Genomic DNA, 19,093 nt, shown 5'->3' on the forward strand with positions numbered 1-19,093 from the left:
TTCCTTTTTCCTCCAGCAGAAGCAGCTACCCTGTTTTATATAGGTCTTACAGTAGCAATGGTACATTATTAGCTGAAACCCAGCCAGTGGTAAGATGGGGTTCCCTAAGCAGTAGCTAAGGCAAGAATCAAACCTGATAGTGCTTGTCTACTTATCTAATAAACTACAAAACTTCTTGCCCTAATTAACAGGAGCCATTGCATGTCTAATTATTAGCAGCCATCCTATTTCCCTTGCCCTACAACTTAGTAATGATATGTGAATACTTTATAAATTCACATAAATTTTTCAAACACTTTTTACGAGTATCATGCTTATTTTGCTTTTTCATCCTCTAATGCTAAAAGAGAGGTGATGATAAATAATAAGAAACTATCATTTATTAACACAGGCTTTAAGCTAATAAATCTATCAATTAAAAAAAATCACCTGACAGGTGATCCTCAAAATTGCTGAAAAGACAGAACTAGTTACTCATCACAGCAATCATTTTAAAACCTCATTCTAACTTACTCAAGTGACAAAAATCCCTCCATTTCTGCAGTTATCTTCTACAAAACCTGTCCTGAATTCACTGGTGCATTATCTACCTGATATGCTCTTTTCCCATTCATATTCTAACAGAACTGTTACTGGCAGAAATATTTACATTTTACAAACGCAAGAAAATATTGACACAGCTCAAAGGATGAGCTCAGTCACTTCAGATCAGTCACCTACTCTATGTCCAACATCTTGACCAACAAGACCTTCCAGGTCCTACAAACACCAATGAACCACAAGCAACAACACCCAAAAAGTAACTTCATTGTCTTTACCTATCAAAATAAAGGAAGCCATTAGCACAAGAGCAGTGTCATTCAGCAAGGACTCACACTTCTAATCCTCAAATCATGTCACAACTTTCAATGAAAGAGCCACAGGCCCAAATAGATTCATGAGGTATATATAATAATTCTGAATAAATTGCAGAAAAAATCTTTAATTGTATATATGCAGTCAAAAGGCTAAGTTCAGTAAATATATTTCTTCTCTAGAACTGAACAAAAAATACGCAACTCAGAAGAAAGCACAAGAGATTAAAGGTATGCATTTCTTCTTAAATCCCTGTAAGGGCATAAAGTATCCTAATGAGCTGAAATCTCATTTGTGGGAAGCTCTCAGATGTGTGATGAGAAGGAGGCGCTCCCTTACCAGATGGCTTGTTCTGCTCATGGCCATGAAGGAGAATGACTGTAACCACAAAAGCAAATTAAGTGTTTTAACTGCCCACATTTGTACACCCTCCAGCAGTTATAACAAGTAGTTTTTGCCAGTGGAAGTTTCTACCAAAATTACTGAAAGTTTTCTGTAAGACATACTTTAAAAAAAAAGAAAAGACAAACCGATCATTAGCAAGGGTGTTAAACTCTGAGCCTAAGCCATTTTGAATTACAGAGCCAGCATCACCCAAAAAGCTGACCTAGTCTTTGACCACCAGCTGCTTTTATGGCCAACTAGTTGGGTGTTCTCATTTTGCTTTTGATATCAAGTCCTACCTTCAGCTTTCCCCACAATTCTCTTTTCTTTCCTGGAATGAACGAGCAAGGAGCAAAGTATGCACCAAGCACACTCCCCAAGAGTCCTGTGGAGGTTCATTTAACCCTCAGCCACTTCTGTATTTTCAGTCCTTGTTTTACTTGCTGTTTATACTTAGACTTATTTCTTTTTTTGGTGTGTGTCTGTGTGAAAGTGCTATTTATCGCTAGGGATGAGGGCTAAAACAAGAAGCAGTACACCCACAGAACAGATCAGATACACAGAAAAAGAGTTTTCCTACATATAACAGCTGACATCTAGGGATCCAGGAGGTTAACTTGGGTTTTGAATTCTCTAATGGTTGATGGTTTGAGCTCTGGATCTATTATGATGGCACAGATATCTCTGAATTTTCAGCAATGTGGCATCCTTCAGCACTGGGTGGAGACAACTGACTCATCATTGAAAGGAGAAAAAATACTGCATTTGGATTCCTCAGTGCGGCTTTTGATTGCACTTGATTATTGCTTACAGTTTCTGACGTTGATCAATATTCTTCTTAGTCTGTTCCAGCCTTTTGACAGTCACAATATCAGCTAGAATTGCACTTTCAGTGTTCAAGTCCATTCCCAAAAATAATTTTTTTAGGGAAAATTTCTTTGTTAGTTTCAAGTGATTACTCACTGCCTTTCAGAAATCCTTCTGGTTTCTGAAACTTGTCAAAAAAATTCTATTCTGTGTCTCTGCAGCACACATCTCTTAAGGATCTTGTGGGATTTAATATTTCCATAGCAGCTGTTGTTTTTAAGTTTATCTTCAATATTATGAGCTGTTTAAGTGGGAATGCAAACAAGTCTATTGTTGTTATTTGACAGTAATAGGTTTCTTAGGGAATTTGTTAGAAAGTCAGGGAGCTTCCTGATCTGGAATACTGAAAAATATTTATGTTTAAACAATATACTTTTGTCATACTTCAATGTCTTGGTAATTTAATACAAATGTCATACTTCAATTTCTTGGTAATTTAACACAAATGTAAAACCAACTAAAGTAAAGAATAAATGGTCTGAGAACACAGGCGCTAACACAAGAGAAAAACAGCAGCAAGGCTTCCCTCTTGTGCCTCTGTTAAAGAGTGTAACCATCAGCCATGATATCATGAATAGGTCTGCATAAGCAATTTTGCCTTTCCTTTTTACAAACCACATAACCTCTAGCTTAAGTAATCAGCAACATCCTTATTATTTTCTTGATATATATATATGTTTGCTAAGGCACCAAAATGGCTGATAAATAATGCTACAAAAAGCCTACAGACAGAGAAGAATAATGGGTCTGCATAAACAGAGCACATCTATGTATGTAAGCAGTGTGCTAAGGAAAACTGCTAAAGGAATATGCTGAATCACAAGCCTTCACTACGTTTGTCACCATTACACTTAATTTTCCAGCCCAGCTACTCTTCCCACCTCCTCTTCAGTGCCTCATGATGGCACAGTCTAATGGCAGATTCCTGATCTTCCAGAGTTTCCATTGTTGAAAAGCTCTTCCAGACTTTTTACAGTCTCACCTGAAATGGGTTTATTCAAAAACACTGTTCTGAACTGGCATAAAAGTAGACCTAAACACTACAATATTTTGAAAATTATTAATGAGGCCATTGCTATTCCTTGACTTCAAGCGTGCTGAGATGCTTTACTGTGGTGAGAAGTATTTCAAACTCCTAGCTCTGACCAGATTCCTCCTTTCGTCTACCTTCCTTTTGTGATGCAAGAATTCGGGATTCACTTTAGATTTGATATAGCTATTAATAATTTGAAGAATGAATACATTACATAGGATAATCTGAATTCATTATGAAGCCCTGCAAACCTATAGGAAGAAAACACCTTTCCTAAGCATTTCCTACTAATGCTGCACCTGAAATAAAATATTTTAAATGTTTCCAAAGACATGTATTGTTCCAGTGAGCATAGCCAGAACTACTCAGTATGGTAGTGTATAAACAAGAAGCAGGAAAGCAGTATAGAAAAAACAACAAAAAAAGTTATGTATGATTTTAAAAGTATATAAAAAATACAAACAAAAAAAATCCATTCAGATTGCTTATATCCCACCTATATAGCCACAAGTTTGTACAGTGAGCTGTAAACTTTGCTAATACAATTTGTGAACCAAGTCTCTGGGGCATAATTTTCAACCAAGCTGTGGTTTCTGCATTTTCCCATAATTTTATATTGTGTGTCATTGATTACTTGCAAACACAGACTATCCTACTTGGATATCTGGCAGCAGCATGCTGAGACTGCAGAATTTAACAGCACAGTTAGGGAAACACTGTAGACACCAGGAGAACAGGTTCTCTGGATGAGCATATGACTGAAGTCTGACCCAGTTCACATTGCAGAAGCAAATCATGTTTTCCTCAGTCCTGTCCACCAAACACTATAGTGTACTTATACATTGAATCAATCTTCAAGCAGACACAGGATAACCCAAAAATAGATCAGGAGCACAGCACATTCCAAATTTGCACAGACACTTTCAAAGATGCTATTTTTGCAAGGTATACAGATGGAGGAAATAGAATGTGTTCACTGCTGTCTCAGTGCCTGCATTCTTGCACTGTCCCTGACCTGATTCAGGTTCCCTTGGACTGCAGCCTGAGGCTTGTTTATTTGACAGACATTCAGAAGTTTTTTACTGGTTCTTTGCCGAGACCACCAAACCGATTTTGTCACATTGTGCCAAGAGTTTGTCCTGGTGGCTGTAGCCACCTATTTTTGCTGCTTTTCTCTACCACACTCAGGATACTATCCCCTGTGCTCAAGCTGAAGCTGCAAACAGGTAGGTATGCTGACCTGCAAGTCAATCTTGCGTCAAGCATTGTTTTTCTTTTCTGCATTCCTGCCAAATCAATCAATAATTTATTCAGATTCTTCAAGAGGGACTATTGATGCAATGCTTTTGGTTTTGACTATTCTGTCCTTTTGCCTGCCCTTGCTAAGAGGAATGCAGCACCCATTCCCTGCCCACGAGGTCACGGGGGTCCAACCCTGCCCCCTCCTCAAGAATTGGGAATTATTAAATAAAAAAATTAACTACAAAATGAAGGACATGGACTCTATACCAAGAAAGCACAAAGGGTTGGAAATATTTATAAGTAGTTGGAGAGAAACTGTAACATATACAACACATATATGTATCATGAAAACCAGAGGGGAAAAACAGTCATTGATATCCTAAATCCTCACCACAGTGAAGTGGGACTGCTTTACAATTGCCCATAATCGTAGTTGCTTTTTGGACTTATTAGTTTGAGGTTTCCACCACCCCCTTCACATTTCACTCTCTTCTCTTAGTTCTTTCATAACTGAGATATATCCATGCTTCTCCCTGAGAAAAGATTTCAGCTGCACCAAACACCAGAACTGCTGTGGCACCTACAGCTGCAACTCCTCATACACACTGCTACTTCATTCTTAAAGGTTGTATTTAAAAGCTTACAGATCACAGTACCAAACTACCATGTCCAATATTTATGCTTCAGCAAGAGGAAAGTAGTGAGTTAATTTTCATGACTGCCAGTCACAGGCAACAATCACTGATGACAACCACAAAACCAGAGACAGAGCCCTGCACCATATTCTCACTCTTTCCACTGCAGCTGGATTTGTATTTTGTACCTCCTTTTATGCAACTCTCACTGTTTTCAAACACTTTACACACCAACAGGGTCAATTCCTTTGCAGATGTTCCACTTTTTCTTCTCTCTGTTGTGGTGTGCATGAATTCAGATTTCCCTCGAGTGCCTGACAGTGCACATCACCTGTCTGGAGACGCACATCATCTCCGTTTAGAGATGTGGTATTTATTGCCTGCATCAGGGACTCTCTGTGTAATGCACCAAAGCAGGGCAAGCTGGCTCATTACTTGCTCCCTCAGAGTTCAAAGTTCAGATCCAGATGTCAAACTTTTTAAATATTAAGGACCATCTGGTTTTACTTTTAGTTTGGCTCATCAGAGAGAAATCCCAGATCATGGTGTTTGGTGCTGGCTTTCTCATTTCTGTCCCTGAGCTGCTGAGTAATCCTTGGGAAGCAAAGAAAATCCCGAAGCCTTTGCCTACCTACTGTATAAGAGAGATGTTACTAAAATGGTGTCCTCTTACTTATTTTTAATCTAACTATATAGGACTACAGTCAGTTGCCAGCACAGTGAGTCAGCAAAGCCCCAAGCAGGGAAACTCCCTGTGGGACTCCTGCAGCCCAAAGGGAGCGAAGAGAGCCAGGTCCTGGGCCTGTCCTCACAGAACAACCTCACCTGCTGTCGGTGCCTGCAGGACACTCAAGACACCAGCAGCAAGGGCTCCTGGAACCAGCATGCAAATTCCTTGTGAGTAAAGCACTTGTGAGCAAAGCACTTTGCCTATGCAGCCTTCAGATTTCAGCGTTGTTTCAAGAAGGCTTGGTAGTTAACTCAGCATCTTTACATCGCTCCTCTTAATTTAAACTTAAGTTCAGCAACATCCTTAATTTTGCCTTGGACAGTCTGCCCACTGCTTCCCAGTCTGCACCTCTCACACAAATACCTGTGGGTCTAGAAGCATGCTCCACATTCCTAACAGGTCTTCCAAATCCTTTTGGAACGTGGAGCACATATGACAGATTTTCAGAGACTACCTGTTAATTAGTATCCACAGAACTATCAAGGGTGTCTGTGATGTCGAACACAGTATCCTCTATTCAGTAAGCAATTTATTTCAGGAGGTTGACTCATTTCCTTAAAGCTTTTTCAGCTATCTGTTGTGACTGAAAAAAATTCAGAAAATTTAGAAGTACTCAAGGAAATGAGCCAACACATCCTGGAAGAAATTCATCCAATATACACACACAATAAGTTAAGCCAGTCTTAGATTTCTAAAGAAACGAGCAGGAAGGGGTTCTAAAAGAACCTGAAATATTTTCTGTGAAACGCAATGTTTGTTTCCCATCAGCGTAACTCTCCTTACGCCCACTTTAAAAGCAACATACTGTGGCTAATCAGGAAGTGTTTTTTCTAAGTTTGTTTTCTCCCTGCAAAGACAAAACACCTTCCCTGAAATAATTTAGTGGATCTCCCTTATACTTAAATAAAAAACACTGCTGCCTGTGTAACTCATGAGAACTTTCAGACCCTGGTGCTTTCCCCTAGAGGCACAGAGTCCATAATCAAACCATATATCCAAGAGAAAGCCTTTTCAGTGAGATGAGTAACACACCGCTGAATTACCTCACCACAGAGTCATTACCTTCAAGGGTTTCCAGCAATGTATCAATGTCTCAATGACTCAAGGCACCAGTAAATATTCTTGAGTACCAAATAAGCCACCTCAAAGTAACTGGTAGAGTTCATGCTCTAGCTAAAGAGAAGACAGTTTTCCTATGGAAATTTAAATACAATTTTATGACAAAGTCTTGATTAACTACGTTTAACTGCACAGCAGTCCTAAGCAAAAGGACATTATCTAAAAAAAAAAAATCTTATAATCGTTATCACATGGCATGCAGTATATAGATGGAGAAGAGGGGGAAAAGGAGGTTGGAAGATCACTCACGATTTTTGCAATCTACTTCAGCTGAAGACAATTTAGAATTTCCAAGATAAATTAACTTTTGAGTAACGCGCTGACAGCATAAACAGTTTTCAAGTAATAACCAGGAAAACTGATAACTTGTCTTAAGCACCATCCTATCACATTCAGAGTAATAGGGATGATTTTTTCCCTATACATTGCCAGATCATTTTCCTCATATATAGGCTTTATTAGTTTTGTAGTGAGATGGATTACTAATTCAGAGTTAAGATCTACCTCTTAAATGAAAAAGATGCCAATATAGTTATTTCTCATCTCAAATATTTAAGCTAATGTCATGAAGATGAAAGAAATGAAGCCAAACAGTGCTTATGGTAAGTACTAAATAGCTCTGCAGATTAAACTGGATGAGACCAAAGCTAGAAGAAACACAAAGGTCATTTTGCAGTTCTTTAGAAGCAGTATCATTTTAACCAGTGCCAAGAATGATCATCATAAGTCAAGAAAGAAGATAATGATTTTACTTATTTAACTTTTTTGCATAAAGTCTCAGAAATAAAAAGCTCCCTCTCTCATGGTCTTAACATGCAACAGCAAAAAACAACACAGAACTGTGCAGACTAATGAAGGCAAGGAAGTTTTATTAACTTGTGTAAATGTCTTGAAAGCACCTACATGTAACATTTCCATTATTTCTTCTATGTTTCCAGCAGAGTGTTTTTAAAAAGCATTAATTCCCTGGAACTCTGCAGGCAACAAACAGAACCTAGAATTTAATGCAACCAGAAACAAAGGCTCACCAACTCAGCTACTCGCAGCAATACAAGTAAACCCACACATCAATAAGTAATTGCAAACAGTGCCATCAGACTTGCACTCCTATTACAGCAGCCTCCAAATCACATCCCATCACAGCCTCTCTGCTGGGGTCACTACTGCACACTGCAGCTGCGCAGATCCAGTGGCAAATTACTGCCAAAGAGTCTCCCTCTCACTCATGGTTCCACACTCCTGCAGGTAACCCCTGCTGCTGTCCCTCAGCCCCTTCGAGATGCTAAATTGACACAGAGCTGTTTGTATTCCTGAGAAAGTGACTGCTCTGCCAGCTTAGCGCTGCTCAGCCAACGGGCAGCAAACAGCAGCACCGAGGGCAGTCATCCACGTGAATCTGAAACACAGTGATTTTTATTTAACTGCTTGAGCGGGAGACAAGGAGTGCTCTCAATTCAATGTGCTGTAATTAGGACTGCTTTCCAAACCCCGAACCTTTCGAACCTTTCGTGCTAATGACTCAGACTAGCGAATACACAACAAAAACCACAGCTCATCGCATCCCTTGAGGCAGTGGCGCTGATGTCAGGTGGGATGGCTGGGATTTCACTTGCTGAACGTATAGCAAGGGTGTGTTTGGTATGGCGTTTTTTAAGGGAACTGGACAATGCACTTTTCACCCTATTGCTCAAATGTACAAGTTCAAGAATACATCAAAGAAAGTGTTGTTGCCTGCACATTAAGTACCACCTCATCAATAACTCCTAAAAATACTATTCATTGTTGACTATGGTGGATTTTTGCACCCTTATTCAGTATCTGGGAAACAACTGCCTGTCTGGAGGTCTACTAAAATTGAGAGATGCATCTATGTTGAAAAATTTGTCAAACTGAATTTTCCCCCACCCTGCAGGCTACCATCTGCTGAACTATGTCATGCATGAAACTCTAGATACAAATTAAACTACAGTGAACATAGAAATATATATATATTTTTTTCTTTTTTTAATGAGGTCATTACTGGATATTTATCTCTGTGACAACCAAATGTGCCTGCTACTGCACTATTATGTTTTTCTACACATATTTCATTTTATAAAACCAAACCAATTTAGGCTTAACTAGCTTCACATACAAGAAAGTGCTTCCACATTTTATGGCAAAGACAATACATTGATTAAGGTCCTGATTTTGCAAGGCATGGAATGCATTCAGTTCTCAGTCTTCTTCCCAGATGACACCTTTTAGGTCCCAACTTTCAGTTTTCATCTCTTGAAAATTATCCTCAAGTGTGACTTATGTCACACAAACTACATTTTTGACCATCAGGTAAAGTTTAAATTCTCAAGAAATGACGCATTTAATGGACCAGGAGAGTTCATACCATATCTGAACAGATACCTGTCTTATTCCTCTGTGCCTTACTACAGCACAGGCAGAATGACTATGTTGGTTTTATGGAAATTTAGGTACATTTTTTGTATTACCACACATCGGGACATAAGGGACTAATGTATTCCCAAGGCTGGGGGAGGAATGACAAGGGCAATGAACCTACTAATTTTTATGAACTTTCAAGGACTACTGACACATTAGTGATCAGTGACTTGAAACACGGACGGAAGACTAAACAGTTTGACATTAACTCTGAATGACTGCCACACAAAGGAGGCAGATCCCATGAAGAGAGTTTGAGCAGACCTTGAAACAAAGCTCAGAAGCACAGGATTTGCTTGCCTGAAAATTGGCTGCCCACCAGAGTGAGAGCAATGGAGTCCTGGATGCTGCTGGGCACGGAGACAGGAACCACTGCCAGTGCAGACATCCCTAAGTTCTGCTCTTCCCACAGGGTGAGCGCCGGCTAAGCACAGCTAAGCACAGTTTCACTGCACAGCTCGAGCATCTTCACCCCAAACCAGAACCTCCCTCGTGCCAGAATGGCAAATATTAAAGGCTGGGGACCACTCTGACCCACCTAAAAATTTTTCTGTACCAGTGAAGTTTCAGATCTGGCCATTCTCTGGGTCTTTTCTGTTCTTCAAATAGCATCAATTGCAAGATAAATCTTGAGGAGCTTTGCTAGGAAAGGAGGCCTATCAAAATCAGCATTGGCATTTTCATTAGGTTCCTCCAGTTATAATTTAAGAATCTGTGTATCCAATATCAGAAAATATTAAAAGATTATATTAAACATATCCACCAAAAAGTGTTAGCTTCAGAGTCCTAGTATGTCTGTGTCTCATCTTTTCATGTCCCAGTGGCTTTACATACACCAGCCACATCCTTAACATATCCTACTTAACACTCAGCTTATAACACTTCTCCATTAATTCAGATTCTTACTGTCATTGATAAATCTGTGCAGATGCAGGAGCCAAGAACTTCATAAAAAATTTACAGGATGAATTCTAACACTATGCATAATGCAAAATTAATCCGTAATCTATTTCTCACATGAAAAAAATCAATAGATGAATTTATGCATCTCCTTTTTCAATGCAGTTAACACTGACAGAATAACTGTTTTTCCCAAACTATTTTGAAAATACTGTATGGCAGGTTGATTTGATGATAGAAAACAGCACTGGAAATGCCTTAAAAAAATTTAAAAGCAACCTCTTTCAAACAAATTTAAATACAAGCTAACACAAGGCAGTTTTATGGTAAAAAGAAATATTACAAATTCAGGGTCTACACTGTTTTTCATTATCCAGTGTTTGTATTTGCCATCTTCCCATCTGCTAGAACAGTCATTTCAAAAAGGCAGGGTGGGGAGAACACCACTTTCTATCCAAAGGATTATAAATGTTGTCATGCCAAAACCTCTCGCAGTGGAAAGATACTGACAACACAGCTGAAAATGTCCTCCCTGCAGCTATGTTTGTCTAGTTTTCAGGTCAGGGCTATCTCAAAAACTGAAAAAAACACAATTAACTGAAAAGTTTGGATGTTCTGGCGAGACTATCACAAATTGGACTTATTTCAGACATATATATCATCCTACGAGATCCTAGATTCTCCATGTTTTAGCAGGGAATTAATTATTTTCTTCTTAACACAAATAAAATGTATATGTTTTAATGTAATGACTGTATCATTTTCAGGTATCTGCTGCATGCAATGAAAATACATCGAGAAAACACTTTTCATCCATATCTTCTAATTTGTTGCAGTAAAGAAATGGTATTATGCTGTCCATATACTGATTTTTGAGCAAAGCTTTTTTTTTCATCAGCTCACAAATGAAGAGGAGAAAGTACCAAATTCCATGTTGATGAAAAAGGAGCTTTGTATGTGGGTCAGGATGTAGGGAGAACTGAAAGAATAAAATTGGAATGCAGTACCTGAAGGGAGAAGTTCTGAAGACCCGAGGTTTATTATACTTTTTTTCTAGACCACTGAAGCCTCACCACATATGATTTTAGGATCCAATTCTTATATTAGACTGCCTTCACTTTTCATTATCCCACTCGAGAGGTGGCCTTTCCCTAAATACTACTAAGTGAGAAGCAAATGAAATATTTCAAGGCAGCTTTTTCCACACACTGTCTGGTGACACACAGCACAGTGCCAGCGTCCTGGAAGTCAAAGCCAGAGACTCTCATGGAGCCAAATGGGCAAAGACTGACTCTTCTACACAGAAACTCAAGCCTGTGGTTTGCAGACCTTAGCAGCAGACAGAATGAGGAGTAACCACAAGTTAATAGTTTCATGCCTAGCAACCAGACAACAGACATTAACAGCGCTGCTCATATTTTAAAGTACAGAAAAGGAAAGAGCAGAACAGGAAGGGAAAAAAATCAAGTGAATAATCAGAATTTTCTGGAAGATAATAAAGATATTACTTTGCATGTTTTCTATAATGCAAACCAAATAAATCTTCTAGGAATAAAGTATCTTAACATTTTATTATCTCTCTGTCTAATGTGAGCCACTATTTTAAGTGTACTAAAGGCAGTTTATGCAAAACCTTTTTTTCTTTTTAATCCTGTCTGACCTGAAAAGGAGACACTCCAAACTCCATTACCCTAGGAAGCTTAGTATAAACCCAGAGCCTATCTAAATTGCCCTATATAACTTCACGTCAGGGGGGGCTTTCTGTTTCTTTTTGTTTGACTTTATAATGCTATTTTAGATCCATGATGTAGGTAACAACAAAAAATCAAGCAGCCTCTGTAAAGCAGCTAATGGAAACAAATACAATAACCTTTGATAGCCAGCATTTTAAATGTGCTAAGGATCTCTAAAATGAGGGCATGCATCTCATAAATAGGACTCCATAAATTAGGACAAAAATAGGCCAACCTGGGCAATTTGGCCATGGGAGATAATCTATTTTAACCAGAAACAGGGTTTGCTTCTCTTTGCTGAATTTTTGTTCTTTATTTTGTACTTCTTGTTTTCTTTTAATAAGAGACTTCATGACAACCCACAACACTCATCAAGATGCAACTTCCCTCAGCATTCCACAAGCAGTGGAGAGTCCACCTGCTCACCTTTTTGAGCAGTTCTCACTTTCTAAGGAAGTCCTGGAACTCTGTTGCTAGAATAATACAGTAGCAGGAAAACTGGGATCTCATAGTTCCTTCAAACTGAATATCCATTCCTCTTCTTTGAGTCCAACTGGGACTGATAGTTTGCATGGCGTTACTCACTACAGGGGGCTCCAGAAATTGACCACTCTTGCCATAGCAAGATACAGATTGCTCATAAATAGAGGAAATAAAAACCAACCTCCAGTATATTATATATTGCTTGTAATAAAAATTTTTAAAACAGGCATATACAAAGCAAAAGCTGGGTTGCTACTGAACAAGAAAACCATAAGGGTCTAAGAGGACATTTTTTAAATTCTGCAGTCTTCTACAACTTCAAAAAATGAAGGTTTGCAGTTTTCTAAACACAAATTAAAAATAGAGAATTTTTGAGAAGAGGACCTCTTTTTTCATTCTCATTGGGACAGAAAGACTAAAAATTTACCTTTACTTCTCAAAGTAAGCACAGGCCCAGTATCTCTACCGAAAAGCCCCCTCTTCAAATTTCATCATGCCTTGTCACCCTCAAGTGACAATCGTCATTACCAGACCTGAAGAAAAAATGACAAGTCCATTCTAGGCAAAGCTTAAAGCTGAATCCAAAATGATAAACCTGTATTTCAGATTTGACAATTTCACGTTTCACGCAACACTGCCCGATTTACCCAAAGAGAGAAAATAACATTCCTGCCTGGCACGCAGTCTCAGTGGGACACCTTTCTGTGCTTTCACAGCTGTGCTATCTGCATTCCCACACATCTCGCCTCTGGAGATGGAAAGCTGCTTTAACAAAACTTGATGGACAAGACTGTTCCAGAAGTGCTACTGACACTTTTAAAAGTTCAGCCAGTACAAAACCAGAAATAGCCAGGGAAAAGGATGTTTGCCTTCACAGAATACACTGCGTCCCTCACATACACTTTTCTTTTGGTAATCCTTAGGAACACACTGGGAAAGAAAAAGAAATGTACATAAAGCAGTCCCTTAGCAAGAAAACAGGCCATGTTTTAACATACACAATGATAAAACAGAGGAAGATACAAGTATGGTACAAGTGAGTAAACTCACATATATATCTAAAACCATTCTTTAAAATACAAAATTCTAGAAAAACTACACATTAATTTAGCTATGTAGAATATTTCAGTTAGGTTCAATTTCTTGCATTTAAAAATTAAAGACAAAAAGTTTCCGTAGAGAACTATTCTGTGGATTAATGTCTCATAAAATACAGTCTTTTCTACAAAGCATTTGCTCATTTATGACTTCCTTCCGTTTTCTAATAAAATAACTAGAAGTCAAAAAAAAAATTTAAAATCAGTCCTAAGATGATTCTGTGTTTCTCCCCTTGGGCTTTTCTCATTTTAAAAAGGTAACATTTATTTTCATAACCCTTTAGCAGGCCAAATATTTCACTGCAGCTGTACTGTACTAGGAAAAGCTCCATCTACTATTCCCTAGTGAAAGCAAATCAATTACCTGCAAAGCACCTAACAGCAGAGGCAGTGACTCTGATTGCTGACAGTCTTGTGACCAACTGCACCAGCCAATGTCTGCATGAATGTGTACAGTGGTTGCTGGTCAGCTTCTTACAAAGAAACTTCTCTAAGAAGTTTGGTGGGATTCCTAGTGAGCCACTGCAGTTCTAACCAAGCAGTAAAACCACACTCAGAAGCACAGAACTGCCTTCTCATTATAGAAAACTAATGAGCACATGCTAATTGAGTAAATTAATGAAGAAGCAAGACAGTTTCCAGAGTTCCTTTTTTAATTCCTTTTATAATGGATGTAATGCTATGAAACTTAATTTGAGCTGAAAATGTACCTGGATTGCTTCAGACCTTTGCCAGATCTCTCTGTACAAATGCCTGAGCTCAGAATGATGCTCATTTTAGAATGTTCATTTTCTCTTCACAGAGTCAACAACTGCTTTTTCCCCTCCAAACACTGATCCAGCTTTCATGACAGTTAGCTGTACAAGTAACATTAATTAAAAAAAAAAAAAAAAGCCACAGGACTGTGCTTTTGGTGCTTTGGGGTTTTAAAAGGGGAGCACAATATTTGCCTTTTTCTGCTCCTAGCGCCTCAAAAAATGGTGCTTTACTAGAAGACATGGGGGAATACTGGAGGTACAGCAGCAATTGGCACAGCCCCAGTGCTGCCTTGTGTTAGTGACCACACACAGTTCCCAGTGCCTCCAGGAACCTGTGCCAGAGGGGAGACTTTAGTAAAATAATTTTCATTTTGAACAAACACCAAGCTGGAGAACCTCAAGCAACTACATTAAACATTAATAATACATTTGAGAATGGAGCTTTTATTCTTAAAAATATTCACCAAAAAGCATCCCTCTCCTGAGAAAATAAGAAGTGTCCTCAGCTTCCAAAGGAGAAAGTGGAAATTGGAGGTACTTCACAGCAATTATCACAAAGGACTGAAAATCCTGGATTATACCTGCAGAATTTAACTTACCTGAACTGTGGCTATAAAAGTTATGCAAATTAAAAGGGTTTTTTTAATACCTGAAAGAGCTGATCAAAACCCATAAATCTTGAAGGAGTTGATCAAAAAACTTAGACAGGTGTGCCTATCAGACTGAGTATGTCCTTACCTCTTGTTAAAAAATGTGCAATTTCATCATTCAGAATGATGCAACCACGAATCTTAAAGGAAAGACTCTGCTCAGATCTATTTTAAATCAGTAACAAAACTCACACCATCATTCATGGATTTCAAGTGGCAATGAAGACAAAAGCTTCTGGACCTTCCACCATTTAACAAGAAAGCATTCACAGACTCTGGTATTACATGGTGGCACAATGGGCGGTTAAGCCCAAGGAGGCATTGGCAGCTCCTTATAGGATTCTTACCCTGTGGTAACTTAATATTGTTTTGTACTTTAGGGACTCAACAGACTGAATGTAGAAATATTTTTAATCGTGAAAGTATGAATAAAATCACTTTCAGCCTATAGTTAGAACCAATGAGAATTTTACAGAGTGGCTGCATTTTAGCTTATTGAATACCAACCCTGGAGTGCTGTGAACCATAAAAAAACAACAGGAAAGGGTGTTGAACCTGTATGCAGATGAAGCTCTCAACGTATTCACATTAGAATGTTTAAGCTCATTTAGCAGGCTGTGCATTTTACAGCACAGATCACACTTCAGTTGCTAATGCTGTTGGGAAGACTCATTTCTGTTTATTATGCTGACACTTCATTTAGGCTTAAAGGTTAATGCATATCCACAGTTTGTTTCAGGAGAAACTCCAGCTTATGCAGCAACTCCAATACAGCTTTTATAGGCAGGTATGCACTGGAACAGCGCAAGTAATGTCCACTTCGTGCAACTACAGAAATGCTAGAACAAAATATCTGCAGGAAAAAAGAAAAAAGAGAGAACCAGAAACAGCACTACCCAGAATGTAACATTAAGTGATGCAGAGCTGGAGCATCTTGGGAAAAGGTGGCACAGCAAATATCTCTCAAAAATCCTCCTGAGGTAAACTTCATCACACTACTCTTTGCCCCAGCACAGACACAATTCCAGTGGTCAGAACTGTCTCCATCAGTTTCTGCTGTATCTGTTTCTGGCAATTTGAATTGACCACTTTCTCTACATGAGTAATTAGGTTCAGAGAAGCAGCACAATTCTGAAACAAATCAGTCCCATTTACAGAGGATTGAATTCAGGGACAATTTTAGTGCACGTGAAGTGATTCCTTGAGAAGGCAACTAAACTCCACGTTTAGTTGGGTCATAAAGGCTGTCCTTTGGACACTTCCAAAGCACACATGCAGCAGGGATGTTTGCATCTTTGATTAAACACAATACAGAGGAAAATCACAACGCAGATAGGTTACTGATGCTCTCAGCACCAACAGCTTTGACCTGCTGATCCACCCCTTTTGAGTCCCGTTATTTGCTAATGCACACACAGCCCACAGGCCCTTGCAAGCCAGCCTAGAGCTCTTTCCAGCTCCCTCCTATAGCCTGAACAGCACAAAAAAACCCACACAGAAGAATCTCTTGAGAGGATTTCCTTCTACAAGGATTCCTCATTAACAGAAATTTTAGCTTCTTCAGAATTGATGCTATTTCAGTAACACAAAATCAAAGACTTATACAAATGATAATATAGTTTTTCACAAATGAGGTCATTTGTCCAAGATAATGTATAAGGATTGGATTGTAAGCACATCAAGTTACACGATGAATATGGTACTTCAAATTTTCCGGTCTGTAAACCAGCCACCAGCAAAGGTGGAAACAGGAAACTATGCATATTTATTGCTTAAGAATAATGCATTTCATCTTCTAGCAGGTCATTGTGGAACCAGATGTACATTAATTAGAATCATGTTTTTACATGGCTCACTGCATGGGGAAAAGCAAAGAGGAATCCAAGGCAACTCTCTGCAGTCTTACCTCACCTTTACCTGTAGATTAATTCTATAGGATGCCAGAACACATATCAGAAAAGAAAATATGAAGTCACAAAATAGCAAGAAACACACAGAAATAGCACACCACAATTCTGACTTACCTATGTGATAAAGTCCTATCCAGTCAGTTGGATCTACTTCTTCCTTAATATCCCAGAAAATGATGAGGTTCTGAGACTGTCCCAAGGTGTATTCGTACATGCTGGCTGTCAAACTAGACCTGCTATCCGAGGTCACTAAATCAGTGTCACTGTTTGCACGCTGCAAGTTCATGTTCTCAGCCATGGTGCCCTGCGAGGCCAAGCTCTGCAGGTTCTCGGGGCTCAGGGTGTACCGGAGCTGAGGGTTGCGACGGCGCACGAAGAGCAGGTGCTCTCGGGCTGAACTGGCCATCTCTTCTCCACTTCTGTCAATTCACGTAAAAAAGTTGTTGTTCAGAGATCTATCACCAAGAAGGAAAAAAGAAAGTTTAAAGTAAGACAGGAAGTGATTCAGTCAATTATTAAATGGAGAAGTATTAGTGCAAAAATGATCCCGCAGAAGCCTAAAATGGACTGAGCACAATCTCCTTCTTCATTGCTCTACCACCGCAAAGAACTGAGTGTCTGTACATTAAAGAAAAAGCATGATTCACTTACAACAAAATTCAGAGTTAGCCACACACCATGAAGCAACGTTTATAAGCCACAAAACAGCAGAAAGCAAATCATCCAAGACAATCTATGCAGCAAGAACAGCCATAGTAACAAAGCTAATTTAAGTTTGTCTTTAAGAGCAAAGACATAATTAACTCATCTTCCACCACAAAAATCACAGCAGTACATGATGTATATGGTAGTTTCAACCAACTGTCTATGCACTGCTTGATCACCATGAGTGAAGTGTTGAAGATAATAGTAAGGTGGGACATATTTCAGTAGAAATATGGTATCCCAGATTTATACTACTACATATAAAATCATCTTGTAAGGATTTTATCTTATAAGGTACAAAGCATAGCTTCTGAGGTCCTCTATAGCATACAAAAATATGTCAAACCATTGACTGAGGTACTTGCAATAAATCATAACTCATCTTCATCTTTAATTTTCTTTCCAATAATATTTCAGTGTATGGACTCCTCAAGTGTAACAAAAATTTTTCTGCTATTTTTCAGCTTTTCATAAATGGGAGATGTTTTGAAATACTATGAACTAACAAAGGGGAAAAATAAAGTTCAACTCATCCAGTTGTGTGCAGCTCATCACACACTGTACACAATTTAGCATCATATAATGCAGAAAAGGAAGGAAACAAAAATTCAATTCAATAGTTCTACATATACAGAAGTGACATGGAGAGGACCATGTTTACTTCACAAAGTACACAACACAGTCTTTCCTGACATGAGGAATATTTTGGCTGCATACACATTATTTCTGGTGCTGGACGTCAGCAGCGTTCAGTAACTCCACTCTGCCATGTTCCCACACCCTCTGCCTCTGACATCAGGGTCAGTGACAAAAAGGAAACTTTGGTAACAACAGCCTTTTAAAATGAGAGTCAGGGAAATGACTACGTTGTTTCTCTATACAAAGTTTTATTCACTAAATCTGAAAATCCCAGAGTGTTTTGAGACCAGAAAGGTTAATAAGAAACAGTCACCACCTTCCCCACAAGCCAGTGAAACACACAGGAATCAGCCCCATGATGTGAGTAACAACATACACTACATTTAAATGTTAAATGTCACAGCGACAGAGCTGTACCCCCGAGTCAGGAGGTCCCAGCTTGCTCCAGAGCCTGCCTACCACAGCAAGCAGTTTGTGCACCTGCCTGGGAACCACAGCCCTCTACACCAGGAGACTCGGCAACATTAATTAACAGACTGACAGCTATTATTTTCTTCTGTCCCACAGCCACAGATTTATGTATTTTTGAACTAGGTGTTCTTTTTTTACAGCAGTAAAATGACTGCAAAATAAGTGTCATGCAGGCACACTACAGGTTAAAACCAAAGTTTAAATAGAAGGGATGAAGAAATTTCCTTCAGCTGCAGAGCCTGACGCTGTACCCGGGGCAGCACTGGCATTTGTTGGAACATATTGAAAATTTATATGCAGCAGATGGACAAACTCATCCATGGTTAAGGACACATGAGAATTAACTTGTACTAGCCAGGACTATGCCACAGTTTGAGAGATGAAAATAGCTCAAGAAAAACATTAACTCCTTTGCAACAGTCCAGTTTCTTAAGTCCTAATAGCTA

The 19,093-nt window shown here is 38.9% G+C and overlaps 1 protein-coding gene across 5 annotated transcripts in view; it reads right to left on the reverse strand.

Moving 5' to 3' along the window:
- The window catches only part of HECW2 (HECT, C2 and WW domain containing E3 ubiquitin protein ligase 2), a 172,333-nt gene that overhangs the window by 84,705 nt on the left and 68,535 nt on the right, over positions 1 to 19,093 (reverse strand). For all 5 annotated transcript variants that reach the window (XM_085066073.1, XM_085066072.1, XM_085066071.1 and 2 more), the window contains one exon: positions 16,947 to 17,287. In XM_085066073.1, the coding sequence (XP_084922199.1) occupies positions 16,947 to 17,238 (292 nt within the window). In that variant the 5' untranslated portion in view covers positions 17,239 to 17,287. The remainder of the gene's footprint in view (positions 1 to 16,946; positions 17,288 to 19,093) is intronic.

This window comes from Lichenostomus cassidix, chromosome 7 (assembly GCF_008360975.1).
Source record: "Lichenostomus cassidix isolate B80296 chromosome 7, HeHo_3.0, whole genome shotgun sequence".
In the NCBI taxonomy this organism is placed as follows: domain Eukaryota; kingdom Metazoa; phylum Chordata; class Aves; order Passeriformes; family Meliphagidae; genus Lichenostomus; species Lichenostomus cassidix.